The sequence below is a fragment of the Hippoglossus stenolepis genome, chromosome 21, assembly GCF_022539355.2.
Source record: "Hippoglossus stenolepis isolate QCI-W04-F060 chromosome 21, HSTE1.2, whole genome shotgun sequence".
NCBI lineage: Eukaryota > Metazoa > Chordata > Actinopteri > Pleuronectiformes > Pleuronectidae > Hippoglossus > Hippoglossus stenolepis.
The window spans coordinates 10846336-10870171 of record NC_061503.1 but is presented as its reverse complement, the minus strand read 5'-3'; the positions used below and the strand labels follow the sequence as shown (position 1 = coordinate 10870171).

The 23836-nt window shown below is 43.3% G+C and overlaps 1 protein-coding gene across 17 annotated transcripts in view; it reads left to right on the top strand.

Annotated features, from left to right (window-relative positions):
• LOC118100174 (calcium/calmodulin-dependent protein kinase type II subunit gamma) overlaps window positions 1-23836 on the top strand; it is a 32418-nt gene that overhangs the window by 891 nt on the left and 7691 nt on the right. For 2 of the 17 annotated variants that reach the window (XM_035144954.2, XM_035144961.2), the window contains exons 2-18: window positions 1941-2035; window positions 7679-7738; window positions 10010-10064; window positions 10252-10317; window positions 12079-12151; window positions 13352-13454; window positions 13903-13986; window positions 14460-14554; window positions 15160-15282; window positions 15411-15494; window positions 16351-16393; window positions 17194-17256; window positions 19932-19972; window positions 21260-21343; window positions 23210-23254; window positions 23350-23404; window positions 23614-23694. In XM_035144954.2, the coding sequence (XP_035000845.1) occupies window positions 1941-2035; window positions 7679-7738; window positions 10010-10064; window positions 10252-10317; window positions 12079-12151; window positions 13352-13454; window positions 13903-13986; window positions 14460-14554; window positions 15160-15282; window positions 15411-15494; window positions 16351-16393; window positions 17194-17256; window positions 19932-19972; window positions 21260-21343; window positions 23210-23254; window positions 23350-23404; window positions 23614-23694 (1250 nt within the window). The remainder of the gene's footprint in view (window positions 1-1940; window positions 2036-7678; window positions 7739-10009; window positions 10065-10251; window positions 10318-12078; window positions 12152-13351; window positions 13455-13902; window positions 13987-14459; window positions 14555-15159; window positions 15283-15410; window positions 15495-16350; window positions 16394-17193; window positions 17257-19931; window positions 19973-21259; window positions 21344-23209; window positions 23255-23349; window positions 23405-23613; window positions 23695-23836) is intronic. The other 15 variants (XM_035144955.2, XM_035144963.2, XM_035144956.2 and 12 more) reach the window with 11 other exon arrangements.

Genomic DNA, 23836 nt, shown 5'->3' with positions numbered 1-23836 from the left:
TTCTTTTTTTTTTCTCTTCCCCCACCCCCCCGAGCAGCTGCAGATGATTTGTGTAACCGTGTTGAGTAACGTTACGTACCCCTGGATCGTTTCATGAGGAAGTTATTGGCTGCGTTGTGTTTGCGCCGTAATACGCACTGAAAGGCTCCGCACAGCCGCCGGCCCCCGATCGCGACGTTATCAATAAATGCATAGAAGCGGTGGCTGCTGATCGAAAAGCTCATGCAGTTTTAATCCAAAGGCACATTTGGTGATTTACCGTGCAGGACGCAGTGACGTGTTTTCTCGGTATTTTGATGACGGCAAGAAAACCGGGCCACTGCCTCCTCTGTTTCATCATCATAATCATCAGCAGCAGCAGCAGCGGCAGCATCTGTTGTTCTTGGCCGGCGAAGCGCCCCCGCCCCCGGGTTGTGCCCAAAGCAGCGGTGGCAGGGCGACTCCATAAAGATGCACCAGCCTCAATTTCCAGCTGCCATCTTCACTATCTGCCTAATAATCCACAGCGCTGATTGCACAGCCAGTGCACTTGCACTTGCACACGCATACATGCAGATACACCCACACGATCGCAGTGTATCTGGGCTCCACTGCTCTTGATTCTCTCCTCCACGCTGACAGCTCGCCTCAGCTTATGTTCCTCTGGCCGCTTGTTAATGCATTTTGCTCTGTCATAGGTTATTAACGTCAGAGCACTGACTTGCACTTCTGTCACCTCTCATTTACTGGTAAATAATTGAAACCGCGAGCAGAGTGGTCGGAGTGCAGCAGTAAGAAGCAACCCTCCGTGTGTGATTAGGACTAGTGCATTGGAAAAAAGCAGCCTTCCCTTTTCAGGAAAGCTGTGAAGAGGGCCAGATACTGCAGCTTGTACAGGCTCTGATTTCGGCACCCCAAAAAAAATCTTGCACAGCTAGAATTGCATGACTCTGCCAAGGCCCAACAGTCCACTCAAATTGAAACAAGCCGTATTGCTGAGGCGACGTTGCGTTTCTCACCTACTCATTGGTAGCTGAAAAAAACCATTTAAATCCACTTGATCCAGATATTTATTTTGATCTGCACAGAATTGCACATGCTCATCTGAATCTTTTAATCAAGATTCACATGTAATTCTCTGAAAATCAATGAAAATGTTGAAAAATCTGGCAATGATAAAGAAAAGTGAAAACATGCACATGGATTAGCTTCCCTGATCCATTCTGCACCCTTCCACCAAGTTCCATGGTAATCCATCCAGTAGGTTTTGTGTAATTCTGCTTTATAACAGATAAACACATAACCTCCTTTGCAGAGGTAATGACTTTTCCTCTGATGCTCAAAATTGAACCATCACCATAGAAGCAAGCAGGTGAAAATGTGGAGCATTTGGGTCAATATGAAACTCTTCTGAACGTAGGAGTTGTTTTATAATGTGTTAAGCACTTTCCTTTCAGCTTGAGCTGATTTATAACGGAACATTGCTACCTTATGAATGCATTAAATGTTGCCTATTGTTGTGCGTGATGCTGCCCATTCATTCTTGGAGATGGCTGGTAGAAATTGAATTTCCGTCAGAGCAATAGGTTGCATTGTATTGAGTGTCTATCAGAGATTAACAAAAGTGCGTGGTCATTCATTCAACCCATGGCTACCAGCACTCGTGCTAGGGAAGAAGTCATTTTAAGTGATTGTTGCTCAGGTTTTGTGTGTGTGTGTGTGTGTGTGTGTGTGTGTGTGTGTGTGTGTGTGTGTGTGTGTGTGTGTGTGTGTGTGTGTGTGTGTGTGTGTGTGTGTGTGTGTGTGTGTGTGTGTGTGTGTCGAAGATTGTTAGCATACACAAACAAACTACTGCCACACGCATGGATGCGGTTTCAAATGTCATAGTGTGTCTGTGTTTGTGAGAGAGAGAGCATGTGAAATGGAATTGATTTTTGGATCTTGATGTTCTTTCTTCTTAGGGGAGCTTTTTCAGTGGTGCGTAGGTGTGTAAAGAAGTCATCAGGACAGGAGTATGCTGCAAAAATCATCAACACTAAGAAGCTGTCTGCCAGAGGTATGGTAGCACACCACGCACGCTCACACACACACACGCAGTTATGTGCTTGTTCTTTGTTCATGATGCATATTGCGAAGGAGCTCTGTACATTTTCAAATTGCAACATTGCTCTTTCTTGGTATTCAATAAAGGTTCTGGAAATTTATTGAGAAACATTCCGTGGATGACATAAGTGCGTTGGGAATAATCCAATGAACTAGATCAAGGTGCCTCATCCTATTAATACAGAAATCCTATAATTTCAATACCGCTATGAAGCAGTTCATCTCACTGATCGCTCAGACCTATTGGTAAAGTATACATATAAACAAGAATTCCATAATTTCAATAGCAGGTAAAACATTGTATTCAATCATTGTCTGTTGGGAGTTTAAATCAGCAACTTCTTGGTGGTTTAATGACCGTCTATAAACACTGTATTGAATAACTCTCAATCACTCCTCTGTGGTATCATTATGCAGAGGCTGGACAACTAATTGATCCAAAGTCCTGAGAAGCACCTCATGACTTGGACACACACACACACACACACACACACACACACAGGACTGAAATAAAGCAATAAGAATTGGCAGCACATGAATGATCTCTCGATACTGTTATCTTGTTAATTGTTGCCTTGGTGTATTCACATAACCCTGCGCAACCCTGCGTAGATTCATGCCCACGTGCACTCGCCCGGTGTGGCGTGCCATGTCGTATCAATGATGAAAGCTCATTTCAGTGTGTCAGAACCTCCCCTGTCTCCAGACTCGGATGCTTAATTGCTTTCTCCTTTTTTTTTTTATCTGACAAATAAGAGCTACACACCTTCCTGACATTCACACACATACCTGGATTGATTTGTTCTCCTTACCTGCACACTATCTCATTACCTCTGTGCCTCTCGCCCTCACTGCCTTTCTTTTGTCTTTCTGCGATGGGGGATTGGTTCGTATTGAGGCTAATCCACTTATGCTAAATGTATCTCATCAACCACTAAGACCTCATGGATTCCATAGGCGCCTCCCTTTTTGCTCTGTTTTTGTCCGGTGTGTGTGTGTGTGTGAGAGAAAACTAATAGTAAACTAATAGAGCATGTCAGTGAGGCGTTTGTGAGTGTGTTGTAATGCCGTTATTGTTCTATCCCTGCCATCCAAGTGTGCACATAGGGCAGATCCTGGTATTAATGTCCCACCAAGGAAAAGTAAGGGCTTAGCAGAAAACTGTTGGCTCTTTACTGAGGTACGGAGCACAATGTAGGCCTGTGTATATGTGTGTTTGCTAGGGTAGAAGAAAAGCCCGGCCAGGATAGGAAGAGGAGGAGGAGATTTTTAACAGTATAGTCTTGCAAGGAGGTCAGTGACACTCTGCACCAAGGAAGAAAGGTGAAGTGAGAGAGAGCGAGACACTATAGGCCGAGAGGAGGAAACAAGGGGGATTTTGTGCGAAGAGAAGAATTGCTGTGGGCCGTGCGTCTGACGCAAACATGCACCTACACGCACACAAAACACAACATTGTCCACACATGGAGGCATCCAGTGCGTGAGCAGGCAGCTTGCCCGGTAGGATTTGGGTGGGTTTTTTTTAGCCCGATGGGGCGAGTCTGACCTCACGCGTGGCCTGGTGGGTAAGTCTCTCAAAGCTCTGGTAAACACTGCAGTAATCTGAGGAGGGGGGAGGAGGAGGGGGTGTAGGGAGGGAGGGTGAGGAAAGAAGGAAGGACATGAAAGAAGGAAGGAAGCGAGAGAGGAAGAAAGGGAGGTCAGGGATGGATGTAGGCAGTTGGCGCTGGGATAGTCCAGCCTACAAGCAGTTGGAGGTGGATGCGAGTGGGCAGCCGTGTACACAATACACTCCCACGCTCACAAAAAACATGCACCTGACTTTCACCCAGAGAATCAAGGGTCTTGATTATAATGGTTTTTGTCTCTATATATATTTTAGTTCATATTCTATAAAACTCCACATGCTATTAGTTTCATACGACAGTGAAGATATTGCTGCGGTGGGTGTGTTACGACTTTCACTGCGTAGAAGGGCGCTGTGTTTTATTTTGTTGTAGATTTAAGTGACTGTGGAAAGTAGATGGCTGCTGCATTGTCTGCTGCAAGTGTGTGTGTGTGTGTCAGAGTGAGACAGACTATCCACTTTGATGTGCTACCCTTGTACTTTTCCTCCTCAACATTGTTGTAGTGTCCTACATTCAGTGTCCTGGGGCGGTATGATTGTCCCAGTGAAAATAATTTAAGTTGTGCTACTCGACTAATATTATTTATTGTTCAGCAGTTTCCCCAAATCCTGCCTGTTAGGTCTAAGCTCACCTCCCGCAGCTAAACTCTGTTTCATAATTACTGTTGCCAAATCACGAAGACTCAGCCGTCATCTCCCCTGAGTGATGCCAGGGTTCAGACCTCTGACTCACTGCCCGTGTCTCTGATTTGTGCAGTGATTTAAGATTTGGTGGTGGATTTTTCCCTGAATGCAAAAACTTTTAGACCTTTGACGTCCAGATTAGGATGGGGGGGTGTCCCTTTTTAACGTAGCTAGCTAACGAGACATATACATGAAAAACAATGAAAAAACGATAGTTGTAAGTCAACCTTAAGAGATATCAACATTAAGGCAACTCCTTCTAACAACAGATACCACCTTCCCACTGCGACTGATATCAGCCAACATGAGTAAGATTGTCAGTCTGAGTAATGAAGTGAAACAGAATTGCGCTTCAGTCTAATTGTCACACTACCCTCTGTGTGTTTCCTGCCATTGATCAGAAAAGGGGGGCTTTGGGCTTTGTCTGGATTGGTGGTGTGTCGCGGTCACCATGGTGACCATAATGGCGGTTGATTTTTTGCATTTGAAGGATACCAGTTGTCGTCCTGTTTTATACAATGTGAAGCACTGGAAGTTTACAAGTATAATTTAGATGAGCTTTTTTTTTTTGCTCTAGAGAGCCAAAGTAAAACCAGTTCAACCAGACCTTCTGGGTTCTGTTACAGAAGCAAGAATACCTCATTCAGTTATTAAAATTCAATTCCTGTATTGTAATTGTATACATCCTTGGGACAGAGCTTTTGACAGTTTAGATCACATATGTCTGTATAAGTATGGTATTTAGGAAAATCATTTAATGTTATTGTTTTTTGTTGGGTTTTTTCTTCAACATTTTTAGCAGCCTTTAATTAACCCAATTTCTTACAAGCCCTTGATGTTCATGGCCTAAAGGTCATGACTTTACAAAAGAGCCAGTGGGGGGGATGTTGATGGCTCAGCATGTCTGTAATAACAGCTGGATTGAGAAGAGAGAGGCAGAGATTACTTACTTATTGATTGGTTAGATATTTCATGATTTTTATGAAGGTTGTTTTGTATTAAGACAAAATAGAACCTTTATGTGTTGACAATACGAATTTGAGCTTATTTTGTTTAATCAAGGCATTTTGGAAGCATTTTATTCCACAATCTGAATACGTATAATTTAGTATTTGTGCCAAACAATACCCAGTGAAAATAATACTGAGTGAAAGCAGCTACCTCCTGGCAACCGCAAAACAATAAAAACATATTCGTTCAATAGGTATCTTAGGCAAAGTGCATATGAACGGTTTTACAATAGCTATTACAAAGGTAAAACAAGGTATTGCATCCCTATATTTAGTGCTCTTTATCAGGTAATAAAATGTTATATCGTACATATTTTTTAAATGCCCACTGAAAATGTACAAACCCCCCAAAATACTGGCACGGTATCAATTCAGTATATCCCAGTTTGGATGTAAACTTGCCTGAAACGGATTGAATGGGATCCTCTGAGAAATTTACGACTTTTTATGTGTGGCAGAGAGATGGGCACGTGTGTTGGGTCCACTCCATCCTCTTCAGCTGATGTAAGATGGCTGTAGGCCCGCCCCACGGCAAGGCAGATGGCCAATTAGAGAGCAGCAGGAAGTGCCAGTAATTACCCTCCAGCCCTCTCTTTCCTGTCTTCTTCTACCACACACTCTCGCACCAACAAATAAGGAGATTGAATGAATTAGTGAGTGCTGCAGTGACACTGCACCAGGGTAGTCAGCTATTCACAAACACACATACACACACAGGGGAGCTGTTATCCTCTTCCAGCAAATGGACGTTCCATGTAATCCTCCCTCCTTTTGCTCTGTCTGTCCGTGCGTTCTGTGTCACTGGTGTAACTAGGAGGTTCAGGTCTCTCTCTCAGATGAGGCAAATCTATAGCTGCAGAGAGACGACAGGGACGGTGGAGGAAGGTAGATGTGGAGAGTGTAGCACCATGCTATAGTGCAGACGACAGATCCTCAAAACAGCTGACGTCAGCTTCAAAACGCATCAAAGTAGGAAACAAGTTTGGGGAAATTATGCAAAGAAAGTGTAGACATGACAAACTGAAACTGTTGCAGAAAGCGACACTGCTTCCTTTAACAGCGTGCTCTTATATTATGTCTGTACATACTTTATTGTATCTGTAGGGGAACAGTTGGTCGAGGTGGTATTTGATTGCTCAGCAACAGCATGTGAAATATATCTGAGGCTGTTGCTGCACTCGGGAAATGAATGCAAATCTTAGCAAGGCTGCCTCATTGTTTGCGCCTGTCACAGTTTGTGTGCTGCACTCACCGTTGAGCTATGGGGTTTAGTTAGTTTTACTACAGTCATCACACACACACACACACACACACACACACACACACACACACACACACACACACACACACACACACACACACACACACACACACACATCTGGATCTTCACTAGTTACCTCAAGCGACCTCTGACCTCAACAGCACGGTTGTGGCTACTGTGGGAGGGAGGAGCGTCACACTGTCATGTGGTTTACGTGCTTACATCTCACACAAACACATGCATGTGCACATTCACAGCTACAGGATTCAGTCAAATCTTCAAACACGGATGTTGGTTTAGACTCGCGGCGTGTGTTCTTAGCTAGCATCGCCTCCCAACCAGGAGTGCAAACACTGCAACGCTCAATAACCGACCTGGTCTTCACACAAACACCTTTACACACATGCAAACGTATGCTCCCATTACCACACAGCCTCATTAATTTGACCTCCGTGTTTAATAACCTTAACTAAAACCACACATGAGATTAGCAGAGCTCTGCTTGTGACTGTTACAGTTCAGGAGCAAATGCAGCTGCTCAGCTTCAACGAACTGTATCTCTGAAAGGTTAGCGCCATGGTGTAAAATATTTGCATTGATGTACACCAAAAAATCCCTATTTAAATACTTGCACTACAAGTATTTGAATACAAAGGTTTTCTTTGTTTGTGACTGATACTCAAGTAAATAACAAGTTCAAAGAAAATTACACAAGTTAGTCATGGTAAGTTAAATACCAGTTAGGAAGGGAAAATGGCATCGGGACATCTTTAGAAATCCTGACACCAATCAAATGAAATCTAAATGTTAATAGATAAATTAATGAATGAAATGGCATCATTGCATAGATATTTTATTTTTGCAAGACAAACTTTTTTTTAAGTTATTTTGTCTGCCCGCCTATAGCAGCAATCCCAACTAATGCATCAAAAATCTTGTTTGACCATGTAACAGTAAGAAATGCTTTCTTGCTCTGATTGCAACTCGTCTAAACGGTGACTTTTCTCTCCTCAGACCATCAGAAGCTTGAGAGAGAGGCTCGTATCTGCCGTCTCCTGAAGCACCCCAACATCGGTGAGTCTTTGTTCACAAGGCTAAATGTGCAACGTGGGATTTTGTATTCACAGTGTTGCTCATGCTTAAAGAATAAGTACTGTACCTGTATTGGTCCATACCGTTGTTCTGATCCTCTGAAGTAAACCTGTTAGCTGTGCAGGATAATGCTGATGCAAAAGTGATGTCTGGCATCATCTTGGTAGAACAGCTCAAGACTACTAGCTTTGGTTAGAATTTTGTGAGTTATCATGATAAAGAGATGTGACATCACCTATACCGCCTTGAAATGCAAAATAAGTGAGTGACTGGTTTAGCTTGAAGCTTGCTGAATGTGCTGAGATCAGATTTCTGCTCAGATGTTTATGAGGAATGCCCAATGCTTTCTTCACTTCCTGGTTAAATTACTCTTTCGGATTACTCGGCCTACAAGTGTCCTAATTGATATTACAATGATGATAATTAAAAATTAAAAAGCATTTTCCAGCTCTAATGGAGTTGTCCTGAGGAGATGGGGATCAAAGGTCCCTAAAGGAAACTGACCAAATCCATGACACCTTTCCCGCTGCACTTATTTCTCTTTTCCTCCTGTCCTAGTTTTCCATCCGTCCCCCCAGGCACACATTTGCCTCTTGCCTAGTTTCCCTATTCTCTTCCCCCCCTCCCTATAGATTTTTCTCTCTTTCTTGTCCTTTCCCCTCTTTTTTTTTTTGACATATTTTGGCATCATATGCATTCAAAGTTTGGACAAAAGAGGGCACAAAAAAGAGACAGATGGAGAGAAGAACGCAGGAGGAGTGGGAGACAGATGGAGGGAGAGTGAAAAGATGGGAGGAGGAGGAAAGAGCAGTCGCTCTTGTTTCTTGCTGCAGGGCCATCCTACTTCATCTTATTATACAACTGATATTCATTTTACATAACGATAACTGTGGCTCCCCTGACACTAAACCTAAGCTGTATCTCAGCCCCATCTTCTAACGCCTGGATCCTGCTGTCTGGTTTCTGCTTCGTCATTCTGCTGCTGTTGAGTTACATTGACAGGAGGGCTGGGATAGTAACCGTCTAACTAGAAATGTGAGCTCATCCCTGTAATCACCATTTAATTTTTTCGGTCCTTGGCCAAGAACTTGCTTGTCTCCTTTAGTAATTAGTAGATAATTCTGGTAACAAACTCTCGTTGATCTCCACCGCCCTCATCTACAGTTTTTCATGTGCGATTTGCATAGGTTTTTGTTGGCCTCTTTCACGACTAGCTCCCAGGTAGCCAATCAGAGCCTTGTTACACAGGAATAGAGCTGTGGAAGTAAAAATCCCATTCATTTTCTGAATAGAGATTTTGATTATCAGCCATAATATTGTAACCATCCATAATAGAGTTCCCATACGTGATCGTGAAACAATGTTATATGCTCATGTAGGAACCACAAATCCGAATAATATCAACTGTGCTTTAAGAAAAATGTGTTTTATTTGCAATGTCAAGGAGAAGTATTACAATTCCCACATTCTTCAAGTGAAATAGCGATGCCCTTGATTGGTGGAGCTCGCTGTTGCTGTGGAAATGTTTACCACAACTGTGAAAATCACGTCAGCTATGATTGCTTACACTGGTTACCAAATTATTGGTAATATTTATACTTAAAAGACACAAACTCTAAAATATGCAACACTTGATTAACAACAAGATTCAAATTTCCCAGTTTTTTCCTGCTCTAAATCAAATGTGAGGACTGGTAAAAGAAGGAACAGTCATACTTAGTTGATCATGGTGAATATGAGCATGTGACAGACAGGTACTACAGTTTGAAGAGCATCAAACACATCACTTGTGTTTTAAATACCACTCCTTTGTGAAATGACCGGCTACAATTACTGTTGCTAATTTTTGGCTGTCAGACATACATCCCTATGGTATAGAAATTTGACGTATGACGGATGTTTTATTGTTTTTTTTGGTGTTTTTACTGTTAATCTTGCCCCAAACAAAATGTTTTCATCACTTAATGACAGTAATCAGATTGTGGCGTTTTAATTAATTGGTGGTTATTCCCCTGGCCACTGAAGGCAACATTAAATCACAGCGGTGAGGGGGAAGAAAATCAATATGTCACATCTGTAGTTAACTGTAATTTATTTTCCTGGTCCATTCATCTCTTCAAATAATTTAGATTTTGCTTTTTCTCTTAAGGTTCATGAGGAGGTTTAACAGTCAAACAATACAGCAATTCTTCATTTATTTTTGCCTGAGTCCTGTCTTTCTTTCTGTCTAACTGCCCCCCCTCTCTGTTGCAGTGAGACTCCATGACAGCATTTCAGAGGAAGGCTTTCATTACCTAGTCTTTGACCTGTGAGTATATTCTGCACACACACACAAACGCACAGTGACATTTTGTCCACGCATGGGACAGCGTTTTTGTTTGTGTATGCTAACAACTTCTCTCTCTCTTGCCTCCCCATCTGTCTTTCTCTCTCTCTTTCTCTTTTCCCCTAACCTTGTTTTCTTTAACCTTTCCTTTCCTTCCCTCCCCTCCCAGGGTGACAGGAGGAGAGCTTTTTGAAGACATTGTAGCCAGGGAGTACTATAGCGAGGCTGACGCCAGGTGAGCGTCTCATATGGAAGCTGCTGCTCACATTTACATGCACACACACTCTCTGCGGCAAACATGCAGCTTGATCCTGTTAAATGTATGAATTCTCACTCGATTTATGAATGTGAACACACAGACACACGCTGGTGGATGTAATTGGTTTTCTTGTATTCTTGTCAGCAAATGCGCTTGTCAACAGGTGCATCAATATACTTGTCTCGCTTTTCTATTTGGCCTCATGCGTCACTCCTCCTACATTTATTATCAGGCATAGGCACCACAAAATGTCTGGTTCTAAATAGTTTTTTATGACATATTAAATATTTATTGGGATTTGTTCTATTGAATGGACAAAATATTTCGAAGACGACACCTTGGCTCATGTAAAAATCATCCTGGACATTTTTTTTTTCCATTTTCTGACATTTTGTTGACATTGACATTTATGCTTTTTCTCCTCCCTCTCTACTTCCTCCTCCTCTGTGGTATCCTTCTTTCTTCCCTATGGCTCTGTGGTCTGCAGCTTATAAAGTCTGTTGTACAATTGGATTAGGGGGTCTTCATTTGTTCCTAGTCACAGGGGGCTTTTGGAGACACACGCACACAAACCAAAGCTTAAAATCCATGTGGCCACAATTTCTCAAGCTGGGCGTTACCTTTGACCCATTAACCTTTTGTAGAGACATGAACACAAGCCCCATGTACTGGGATTGTTGAGCCTCACGCCACAGTAATAAGCTGGTCAACTCATCAAAAGGCCCATCGTGAGCTAACACACACTGGTGTGAAAACACGCTCGCTATTCAGAATTGAGAAATCATGGCAATGGTATTAGTGGCAGCTGAATTGACGCCCACATTACTTAAATTGCTACTGGGATAGAGATTTATTGACTGTGTGGTGAAAGGCTTCCCACACAAGTTTCTTTGTATTGATTGTTTAAACTACAGAACCTGGATAATGTTTTGAAAAATATAATAGTTTGTATAATATATGTTTGTTGTGCAATTTAACATTGACTTCCTCTTGTTTAGAATGTAACAGGTGATTTATAGTTTTATATTGTTATGCATCCTTCTTTCTTTGTAAATTGATCAAATGATTGCAATGTGTTCTCACTCAATAGTTACAGATACAACATTTTACAAGCCTATCACAATTTCCTAGAGCCACTGTAGCGTTTTATAATGCTTTTGTTGTGCAACCCACATTTAACAACCCAAAGATATTGAATTTACAAGTGTATAAACTGAGAAATGACCATATCCTCACATTGAAGAAGCTGTGACGAGGTACAGAAGGTACAAAACAGTAAGCTCCAGATATCCGCTGTCGACATTGGAAGTCCCAAAATATTGGTCGTTGCCCTCAGAGGCTAATTCGTCGTCAGAATAGTCTGAAGTTAATTCCCTAATTGTTTCAGTTCTACATCCCACATCTAAAGGTTTATTTGTTCACACATTATTTGTCTAAAAAGTTCAAATTTCAGTCTGTGAAATAAGATTGAAAAAGCATTTGCTCAGACCAACCTTAAAATGTACAGCAGCTCTCATTTCCCGCTATCAGTTGATCAAGAGTGACGTTGTTTTTTTTATCTTACTAGCGATTCCTTTTAAAAGTGTTGCACTGAAATGCATCAGTTTTAAAACCAGACCATAATCCACCAGGCTTCAATAAAATTCATGACGGACAAATCATGTGCATGTTTTTTTTGTAATGATGGCCAGTGAGTGACATGTCTTTCTCTGTTTGTCCCCTCTTCTCTCAACATAGTCATTGCATTAGTCAGATCTTGGAGAGTGTCAATCATATCCACCAGCATGATATTGTGCACAGAGACCTCAAGGTGAGTGGCTGCCCGTTACCGTGACAACCACACACTCACATGCGCACACACACCTCTGTTCGTGGCCATGGCAACACACAGATGGCTCTCTGTAGCTCTCTCTCTGCATTTCTGCTTCCATCCCTTTTATTTTTCCCTCGCGTCTCTCCCTCTCCCATCTAGTGTTTGTACCGTCTATTCCTCTTATCTGTGCCCAGATCTGTCAGCCTGTCTGTCCTTGACCGCAACTCTGTGTGTCTATGTGTACATGCGTGCTTGCGTGTTCATGCGGAGCACAGAGATGGTGAGTCATGGTCACGTGGAGGGGTTTGTCTCTCACCAATGGCAAGGAAACGACAAGGACTTGGAACAGCGCATACGTGCATGCACACACATGCACACTTTGTACTTTTATGAAGGGGGGGGGGTCTATTATCAGAGAGGAGGTGAAGGCATAGGTGAACCTCAGGAGTTGCCACGACAACCCATGTGACATCACACCACCCATGGAGCAGTGGGGGAGGGGCTTGCGGTATCCCAACTTGCTGATAGGCTCAAATGCGAAGAGTAGAGGTAGTGAGTCATTTTCTCCATAACCCACTTTAAAGTGATGATGATAATGTTAGTATTAAGGACAGTAATAATAATATGTATCGAAATGTACCTTTTCATGGAAAGACTGCAAAGTGTGAAAAGAAATCAGTCTCAAGGGATGTCTCAGACGTGTGGGCGGGTTTCGTGTGTGTTTGCGCGCTTTGTGTGAGAGAATAACGTTATTTCCTCGAGCGCTGCCTGTCTGATTTGTTGGCCTTTTATCCTGAGTGGGCTTTTACTGCGGCCCTTTATGTCCTGCTGCCCAAACAACGGCCATTTAGAACGCTGCCACACACGCTGCCTCTCGCTAAGTACACTTTCCATTTAGCATGCAGTCTGCAGTGCTGCCTAAATGACTCCCGAGTGGTTTCTATGGCTACGAACCCATGCCCATATAAGGCATTGTGGAGATTCTCAACCACCCATCCTTTCCCTTCCTCCTCCGTCTCTCCATCGCTTTCTCACACCTTTACGCCACCCCCGCACGAGCTGTTTCGAACACATCAAATATAAATATTTCCAAGAACCTCTGCTGAAGACTGCCTGTCACTATCTGTCTGTCTGTCACTGTCTCGATCCCTTGTCCTACATTCTGCTTCACCATGTGTGTCTGTGTCTCCCTCTCAGCCTGAGAACCTGTTGTTGGCCAGTAAGATGAAGGGAGCTGCAGTGAAGCTGGCAGACTTTGGCCTAGCTATTGAAGTGCAGGGAGACCAGCAGGCTTGGTTTGGTAAGAAAACACAAACAGTGACACACGCACACATCAACTGTGTTGGATCTGTTAATGTGTCTCTGTGATTAGCACTGGATCGTTTTGACTCTTGAGCATAGTGCTGAGCAGGTCCTCTTTCATACACATTGGGTTTATATACGTCTGCCCGCTTGAAAGCCAAAGAATATTTGTGCAAACATTACTTAAGAGGCTCACAGACATTTTACAGTTCATACTAAGGTCATTGTCTCTTGGCTAACAGCCGAGCTGCCAGCATTTGGCCGACTCTCTAGCGGGGACGAGATGATTAATGGGCATTTGCTTGTGACTCTACATAATCTGGTCTTGCATTAGAGTCCAGCAGGTCACTATAAACTGAGCCATTCACATAACCACACAAAAATAGCCTATACCAGAGATTTAATAAGAGGAATCTGCTGTTAATTGTAATTTTTTCGTCGGGCAGGGTTTGCGGGCACCCCTGGTTATCTCTCGCCTGAAGTCCTGAGGAAGGACCCCTATGGCAAACCTGTGGACATATGGGCTTGTGGTAAGTCGAGAGCCTCAACTTTGGGTAAATGTAACCTGTTGCAGTGGTGGGAAACAAACACCTGACATGTTTGTCTTTAGTCACATTAACCAGTTCAGCAGCCGTACAAAGTTTCATCTACAGGTAAGATTGTTGCTAAAGGTGGAAGCATGATCATCTTTAAACCCTGCAAACTATGTCAGAGAGAACTCACAGCGACTACAAGACTCCCGATCACAAGACAATTGTGTAGTGGGAACTGCGCAGCGATCCGACAACTTTGAAAGTCGTGTAGTGTGGACTTGGCTTAAAAAAGTGCTTGCATCTTAATGTATTTAATTTACTATATTATACTATTAATGTTGCGTTCTATGTGCTTAAGATTGTTATGAAATGTACAATAGAAACAATAACATTTCCTAATTCAAACGAAAAATGATTTAAGTGTTGTACCATGATCTCTCACATTCACTTGCTCTCTTGTTTTCTGTCAGGTGTTATTCTCTATATCTTGTTAGTGGGATATCCTCCATTCTGGGATGAAGATCAGCACAAACTTTATCAGCAGATCAAAGCTGGGGCCTATGATGTAAGTGTGTGTGCATGTGAGTGTGTGCGTTCGTTCACGAGGTGAATATTTGTAAAGGGTGCAGTGCAGGACTTTGCTAAGCAGTTTTTGAATGTTTAGTAGTGTCCAATTGAGAGTTGGTCTAAAAGTATTGATCCTATCAGGGCCTCCCTGACGCATTGCAGAGGTGTGTATATGTGTATCTATGTGTCTGTGTGCGTGTCCGTGCATGTGTGTGAGAGAGAGGGAGGGAGGGAGAAGGAGACAGAATCAGAGAAGGGGTATCCTCCTCTCTGTCTCCAGAAAAGCAAGTCACGTTGCAGTTGCCTGAGAGTTGGGTGGGGGGAGAGTCTGAGGCAGCCTGTTTGAAGGGAATTTACTTTCAATTTTAATGATTTAAAGACCTGGAACAGAAGCATGTGTTCTGTTGATCCAAAAAGTAATTCTGCAGTTCTGTTGTCATATCGGCATAATTTTGACGAATTAAATTGACACCCGGAGCCCAGATGGTGTGGATTAGCAATGAAACATGCCGATGCGAGCTGTTAACCAGGAAAACGTGTGCTGTTTCCAATCTTCTCTCCTTCCATTCTCTCCAACTGTTGCTGTTTCTCCTGTTTCCTCAGTTCCCCTCCCCAGAGTGGGACACAGTGACTCCAGAGGCAAAGAACCTGATCAACCAGATGTTGACCATCAACCCAGCCAAGAGAATCACTGCCGAACAGGCCCTCAAACACCCATGGGTCTGCGTAAGTGTTCGCTCACTCACCAAACCCACCCAAGACGATTATTGGAATTACACAAGAAGGTGTTGGCGGGTGCATAAATGAATCTGGACATAAAACACACAATAATTATTTTTCTTTTCTTCCTACAGCACCGTTCTACAGTGGCATCCATGATGCATAGACAGGAAACTGTGGAGTGTCTCCGCAAATTCAATGCTCGCCGAAAACTCAAGGTACTCAGTAAATCTGTTTTGTGACCTTCCTTCCTCCGCCTCGATTATTTTACTGGTTCCCCTCAACTCTTCTCCAAAGCCAGTTTTAGAGTCAGATTTAAGCCTCATTCAATCACAGCGCATTCTGTGTCTTTTGCAGGTAGCAAAATGGGAGTCAGACCACACTGCACTAGTGCACTTTAAAGTCATGACAACAACTCACCTGAAATCTCAATTGCCTCCAGAACTGCTGTTGTCTGTCTCAATGATTGTTGTTTCCAAGTAACTGCTAACTTTGTCATCACCACCAAAGAACACCCTCCTATCAATTAATCCAATTGGACAATGAGGAAAAAATCCAAATCCTGTTTGATGCGTTTCTGCTCGGAGGTTAAGTTTCAGAGAGCTGCAAAATGAAAGGTGTCCAGCCATTAGCAGTGTGTAAAACGCTTACTGACTCTAACTGGGGGAGAAACCCATCTCACTGCAAACTCTGCTTCAGTCCGATCAGGGCCTTATTCAGACTAGTTCTTAAGTGGCTGCTCATAATCAGGAAACTTGAATTTGAAGCATGAGAAGCATGGCTTCTTTAGAGAAATGCACAGAGGAATACATTAAGGGACTCTTGTGCATCTCTCCAGTAATTTGTTACATAAGTAATTTTATATTGTTTGACAAAGAACACTCAGATTTGACTGGATCTAGCTGTTGAAAACATCTGCTCGCTGGTGCTGCTGTAAAAACAGCGATTAAAGATGTTACTGTCCCATTAGAAATGAATAGTGAGGGAAAACTAAAATCCTGTTAAAATAAACCATAGTCCTGGCTCTGATTATACTTCCCTCACTTCTTTCTCCTCCTCCATCTCATCCTCCAGGGAGCCATTCTCACCACCATGCTGGTGTCCAGAAACTTCTCAGGTGGGTGTGCCCTTAGCCCTCAGCCTCCCACGCAGCACATGCTGAGGGAGAGGAGGAAGGAGAGTGGATAGAGTCCTCTGCACCTATTTTAACCCCCTCACCACACACGCACACACACATGCACTCACCCACTCATCCTCAAAATAACATTATGTGTTTGTGTGTGCTCAGTAATTTACTTGCTTACAACATTTTACTGAATCGAAACATGAAGTTCCTGCAAATCATGGTAGAAATAATGTGTTAACAATGATGGATTATGATGAGTGCCTTGATTCCTGATGTATGTGATATTCTGTCATGTTCCAGATTATATGTGAGTGCCAGTTTTGTCCTTGTCCATGCTAATGTATCTCTCCTTGTGTGTTTGTGTGTGGGAGAGTGCGTGTGTGTGTATGTGTCCTTTTTCTTCTGCTGCCTGTGGAGCATTTGCATGAGAGAGGGAAACGTAGACTTTAATGAGAATTTTATGTTGGGTGCAGGTGTAGTGTTATAAAAACAGATGACAGCCAATATTCTATGTTTTTAATCTCAATTTGCAGAGGGGGACTTGTTTTCGTTGAAACCTTGTTCTCAGCTCCTCAGTAATTGGTCAGTCAATGGCTAAAAGGTTTCAAGCCTGGGCCTAGGAAACTACAGGCGTGCCCATTTATGCTCCAGCGTTTATCTATCAAAGTGTATGATACATCTGCGCTGCAACCCGCACAGCCTGTAGCTTTCTAGGCCCCTGATTGAACAGCATGAGATAGACCTGCCTAATTTGCATAGCTCCTCCCAACTGTAGCATTTCTGTCCAATAGTGGGCCGGCAGCATACCAACTCTGCTGCTGCCGCCTCCTCCACGGCCTCACTGGCTCAGGAAGGTACGTCCCAGAGACACGCCCATCCACTTCCTCTCCACACACAACCACTTCTTTGATTCATAGTACAGGGTGGGCCCTCATTACCCCCTCATAACTCCTGCATGCAGCCTCTGCCAGCATCCCCATCGACATTCACACACACACATGCATGCATAGTCCCACAAATTTGTTAATTTAAGTAATTCTGAGTCTTTGCTGTAATGCAAAGACATCAGATTTTATGCACACAGTCGTTAACATCACCATCACTTAATGGTAATTCATTTAGTTTAACATGCACTTCAAAGTGCTTTTTACATTCACACCTCACCACCACTCAACCTTGTAACCCCTCAACCTCATCCCCCAAATTACTCATGTCATCACTCCTAGCAAGCTCCATCCTGACTTCCAGCTGACCCCGTTTGCTCTGTGCTCTCTCCCCTGCCGGGGCTGCGACGGCACAGGGCGGACTGGGGCAGGGGATGAGGAGAGGCATGTATCCTGGGGGCGGGAACTGACACTGCAGGGGGCCGGCAAGAGCTGGGTTGGCGTGCTGCCATCGTCAGACCTGGGTCTGGTGGGAGGGAAGGGGAAATGCGGATGTTGAGGAGCTGTGGGAGAGGTTCAGACTGAGACGTAGGATGGGAGGGCTGCATTTGTTGCTGTTAGCGGAGCCAACTGTTTAAACCATCACTGTTGTGCAGCCTTCCTGTTCAATCCCTTGAGCTTAAAGGCATCCCACGTCTCATCTACCCCTCCTGAGGTCTGTTTTAGTACTTTCATAAATGTCTCAAAGGTAAGCCAACATGGCGGTAGATATGCCGCCACCTTTGTCATGTTCTAGGTGACAGATTCCATCAGTTCTTTCACCAGAGAGGGATGGATATCTCTGTTTTGAAAGTACTAAAACAGGGCTAAGCTCCCAAGCTGCTGGGTGGGAACAGGTGGTGAAGGTCGACGATTCCGATGGTGGCTCCATGGATTGAGTAACTTTAGAAACAGTGCAGAGCACACGAGATTCTTGGTCACTTTTCCAGACAAGAGGATCTTCTTTGCTCTGCAGTGGATCTCTAAATAGGTAACTAGGATCTATGTGTAGGCAGGATAAAGGTAAAATGTGGTTGCTCATGCAGTGTGTGATTGGTGCGCTGAGAATCAGGGTGTTTGTGGTGGTTTGACTGTCAGCTGGAGCCCTCCAAATGCGGGCTTCTTCAGTGACACTGGACCAAGTTGGCCGTTTGTAAGTTTCTGTGAATATCGTGTTTGACCATCATCACTCCAAACTGGACTCCTCAGCTCGACTCCTTCCTAATCGTCCAGCTTTTGTTCGTTTTGTTTTTAATTTATTTTTTTAATCTTCTGATGATGTCGCTCATCCCTGCAAAAATCCTGGCACTTTTTAATATAACTGCTTCCCTGCACTTTATCTGTATAGAGTATGGCTGGGGCAAGGCTTGGCAGTGTGCTCATGATGTTCCCTTTTTAATGACATTATAGCTAAATGTGACAGAAGTGTGCATTTGAAGCATTCCTGTATGTCCCCAGAAAGGTGTTTGCCTTGCTGTGCCTCGCATGTGGGTGTCCTGTGTGGTTATATCCTATATAAAAATATTCTCGGGAGATGCACCTTCAGTTGCTGTCTAACACATCCTTCCCAGATCATTGTCGAGCTGTCACATTGCTTGAGCGGTACATCCCTCCCTGCTGTGGGTCATCTTGACTTTATCCGCCCTGTCATGTGACACTGATGATCATTCTCTCTAATGGAGGGGGGAGGGTGATGTTTAGAGAGCATATGAACGTGGTGGTCCCATGCTGTCACGATTAGCACCCTGATGACTGTTTGGGATAAGATTAAGCCAAATGAAACAATCAGCTCTCCTTTCCCTGGTTTTGGAATGAAATATTTTTTATCTTATCATCCCCCCCCCCCCTGCTGGATGCTGCATGGCCAGGCCAAGATAGAAGCTGCATATCGACACAACAACTGAGATTAAGGAGCATGAGTTGTTTCTTGATATTGTTTGCTGCTGTAAATGCTGTGCCCCTCTTCTCCACTCTCTTATACTGTAATACAGAGCTGCCTCTTTCAACCCTCCCCTCTCCCTCTCTCTCCCCCTCTCCTATGTCTTATTGGAAGGTAAGAAACACAAGATCCGATTTTTGGAACATGCGTGTCAGTAGAAAATTAACCGAAAAGGAAGCAACGGAGAGTTGAAAGCTCTAGGCCGAGAGGAAAGTGACTGGGGCCCTTAAAGGAAATCAATGATTTACATTAACCTAGCTCATCACTGTCAGTCCTGGCGGCAGTTTGAGTCTGACCATCACTCTCTTTTTTACATCTGCTGGGGTCCTCCAGACAGGAAATGGATTGAGGAAGTTAACTTTGCTCTCAGGTTTCTCTTTTGTCCCCAGATGGCAATGAATTGATTATGATGTGAATGGGTTCTGCAGAGTGTAGCAACCTTTACGGCCAAGGAAAATAAATCCATTAAATGCATGTTATTCTCAACTAGCATCTAGACTTGTCTCAGAGGTTCAGCTATTGGGGTTTCATAGATTTGACAAAATGTCGATGCAGATTTTTCCTCATCTTTCTGGGTTTCTATAAGAACCGGGTGAAATTCTGTCATCAGCACTAACACTCAATTGTCTACCGATTTCTCTCCTTTCTATCATCTCTTTCTTTTCAGCATGCAAGAGTTTACTGAACAAGAAGTCAGATTCTGCTAAGGTAAGGTTGTCTCTTTACCTCTCTGCCCTCATTTGTTCTGACACATTATGTCCTCTGTCTCCTTTGTTAGCTGACCCCCTTTTTCTACCTTCTGTTCTTTCTCTCCGTCTCTCTCACTTCTCTTTGTATTATTTATTCTGTGCAACATAGAGCTGAGCGATAAAACAATCAGTAATTATTGCAATATCATTTTAATCAATAGTAATATAATAGAAGTCCAATATATATGGCTTTATTGCTTATGCATTGCGGAAACTGAGGGAGTGTTGCACATAATTCTTCTACCTCAGATTTGTAAAATTGTTTACTGTTTATCTAGTGAGGCTTTAAACTTAAATGAAACGATATCAATTATCATTGATTATCTATATTGACTGATATGAACATTATCCGATATGAGCAGTATCATGTTCGTACAGTACTGCCGCTTTTTATTTTTGTTTAGTTTGATAAAAACTGTTAATTTTTGCTTCAAATTTCCTGTTCATTCCATTACCTCAGGGCTTTTGTGGCATCTTCTTAGATCCCACAATTCTTGTAGTCCCAACCGCAACTTTGAAAACCCTATTTGCTGTCATTTTGTGTGTGTTACTAGAATGTATCATCTCTAGACTGTCCCCTTATGAAACCATATTTAAATTCTAGCATTTTATTTGGATCTGCACCAAATTTTACACACTAGATGTCAGTCCCTTAAACATACCTGACCAATACCATCCAGATCCTCCACTGATCCAGATCAGCACCAACATTTAATGGGTAGTTCTTTGGATCATTTGTGCCACAAAATTTCATATAAATTGGTTTATTCATTTTTGTTTAATCTTGCTGACAATCAAACAAATACACAGGAAAACATTACCTCCTCTGTGGAGGTAATTATCAGTAATGTTTTGCCTATATTTGTTTTATTCTCTCACCCTTAGAGGGTCAGAGGTTTGCTGCCCTCCTTTCCGAGCAGGCTCCATCACTCTCTGCTACTATTAAGCATCTCTCTCCCCTCCCCTCCTCCCTGCCCCCTGCCTCCCTCTCTTTCTCCCCTGCCCCAGGGGTCTCTCTGTGCAGTTAAGTGGCGGAGGCATAGAGGGTTAGTGAGGCAGTAAAAAGGATGATCTAGAGGCCATTCTCTGGCACTCACCCTCTCATTTACCCCGTTAGCTCTAAACAGCCTGCGAGCCTCGACCAACATTAGCTGACAGTCCCTAAAAGGCGTATAATGCTCATCTTTGTGTGTGTGCATGAGGGCGTGTGTGTAACGTATGTGTTCACTTTGCGTTCTCGTCCCAGCCTTCTACCAACAACAGTAAGAACAGTATAGTGAGCGCCATCAATGCCCTGAAAGACTCCAACATGGCAACCAACGCTACAATGGTACAGTAGGCCGCCTCAGAGTCGGCTTCCCGCCGTTTCACCTCACTCCCCACCCAGTAGTTTCATAGTAGCCCGTTGTGCCGCATCCTCATTTGTCATAGTCGCTGCTTGTCATCCTTCATCTACCATCCAGGAGGTGTTGCACCATGACATCCCAGTAGTACCCAGCCTCTGCCTGTTATACCCCCCGCCAAGGTGCACATGTGGTCCTGAATTTTAAATCAAGCAGAAAAGACACTTATTGGGGAATTATTCTAAATGCTTGTTATTAGGTTTTATCTTCACATGTGCACCTTTCAGATTTCCAAGGAGCATGACCTGTAGTGTGGCAGCGCAGAGAACTGTAGAGTCCTGGATCAGAGAGTGACGGCTGATATCGTCGTAGAATTTAGTCTCATTGTTTAACAGCTTCTTTGCTATTATCTGTATATAATCTCTACCTACCCTGATTAACCAGCTATCCTTTAACTTTCTCACTGAAGTCACCACCGCTTTGCAACCCCCCATCCTAACACCTTGCTTTGTCATCCAGTTTCTTTAGTCCACTTACTCACCCTCACCGGTTTTATCTTGCCATCATTAACAAACTTATCATACCGCCAAATCTTTATCATTGTTCTCACATCCAGTTCCAGCATGTTGTGGTTTTAAGATGTTTTACTAGCATGTGTAATGTATGACATCTCGTAGTGATGTGGTTGGGTAACACACAGTTCTGGTTTCGTTTGCCTCTCAGCGGGTGGTGCTGGACCCCCAAAGTAGGCCATGGTTAGAGCTGGTGGAGGAGGGATAATTTGGACTGGAGACGTCACATTGGTGTCTGAGAAACTAGGACTGTGAATTTGCACTATATGAAATAATTGTGTAATTATTAAACAGTCCGTAGAATAGTTGATGATTAAAATACCTGTTTGGTCCAGCCCAGGATAAAAACGTAGCTGAAAAGTAACTGAACTTAATTATATTTTCCTTAAAGGTCGGGTTGGTAATTTGCATCTGAAACACCTTTTTATTTTTTGAAATTCTCTTCACGTACCGATAGCCATCAATAGATAATCACCTGATAAAAAAGCCATTGTCAGGCCGTCGCAGGCCTGTTAAGTTTGGGTCAAATGAAATGATTGGCTTGTGTACCCGTCTGTGACTAACTGACCTGCCTGCTTGCGCACACCCCACCTGTGTGTCTCACTGCACATGACCGGTCTATTAAACCAGGGAGACGATTGACAAATGTTAGGGAGCGAGATACGGAAAAGTCGACTTCTCGCGGTTGTTAGGCACGTTCATGAGTTTTGGTGGCCTGGCATTGATGAGAGGGCTGATGGTATTCCAAGATAACCAATCCTGTAATTTAGCTAAAACAATTATGTAAAACAATTATACCGTTATGATCCTGATTCCAGTGAGACAATCAAATCAATCAACAGAAAAGTCATCCGCCCCAATCTTGGTAAGCAATTAATTATAATCCGCTTCTTGAATGTAAATATCTGCCAGTTATCTTTCTCCTCTTTTGGGGCTTCTAATCAATAAAGATGCGCAAATTTATTATATCAACTTTAGCTTTAGAAATTTTATATTTTCACTATTTTCTGGCATTTTCTAGACTAAACAATAAATATATTCATTGAGAAAATAACTGTAGCTGAAATAATCAGTTGCAGCCATAAATTATGATATCGATTCCATTCTCAGCCCTAGCCTTGACAGTGCTTTGTGTTTAATGGCCAAATCTACTAGTAGGTAGCAGTGTTGGGTTGTGATGCCATTGCTGAGGTAAGATCAGGGGCCCAGGTTGAAGCCAGTTGAGAGGCACTCGTTCCAGCTTCTAATGTGTCGGACTAACTGTTCTGTTCTGCATCACAGGAATCGCAGAGCACAGTGGTGCACAACCCTCCCGATGGAGTTAAGGTGAGATATGTGCTCTGTGTGCATGAAACACAACAGTGTCACCCAGCTGTATGATTTTCAATTTCACTAACTTTGTGTTCATCTCTGCTCTTCAGGGATCAACAGAGAGCAACGCCACCAACGACGAGGAGGAAATGAAAGGTAGGAAAGGTACTCAAGTGTTTTAGTTCCCTTTCCCTGTTCTTATCCGCTCTCTCTTTCTCTGTCTCCCATCTATTGAAGTGTGTGTATTTGACTGTAGTGACTGGCAGGTGTGCAGAGATGCAACGCGTGTCTCTCACAGTCTTGACCGTGTGCTTGTGGTGTGTGTATGTGTGTATTTACCGTGTGTCTGGCTGCGTTCTGTGTGTGTGTTCTAGCGGACAGTTCGGCGCTGAGTCAGAGCAGCGCCACAGAGGAGATGCCCCCACTTCTGCCCTCACCTCAAAGCTCACCTGCCAGTAAGTTAATCCATGGCAACCAGAAGCTGTGTGGTTGCCCCTGGCAAGGACCTAACACCCCCCACTCCCCCCCTTGGCTTTGTGTACTGGCAATAACGTCTCACATCTCTGAACTTCCTCACTCTGATCCACCAAGCTTTTT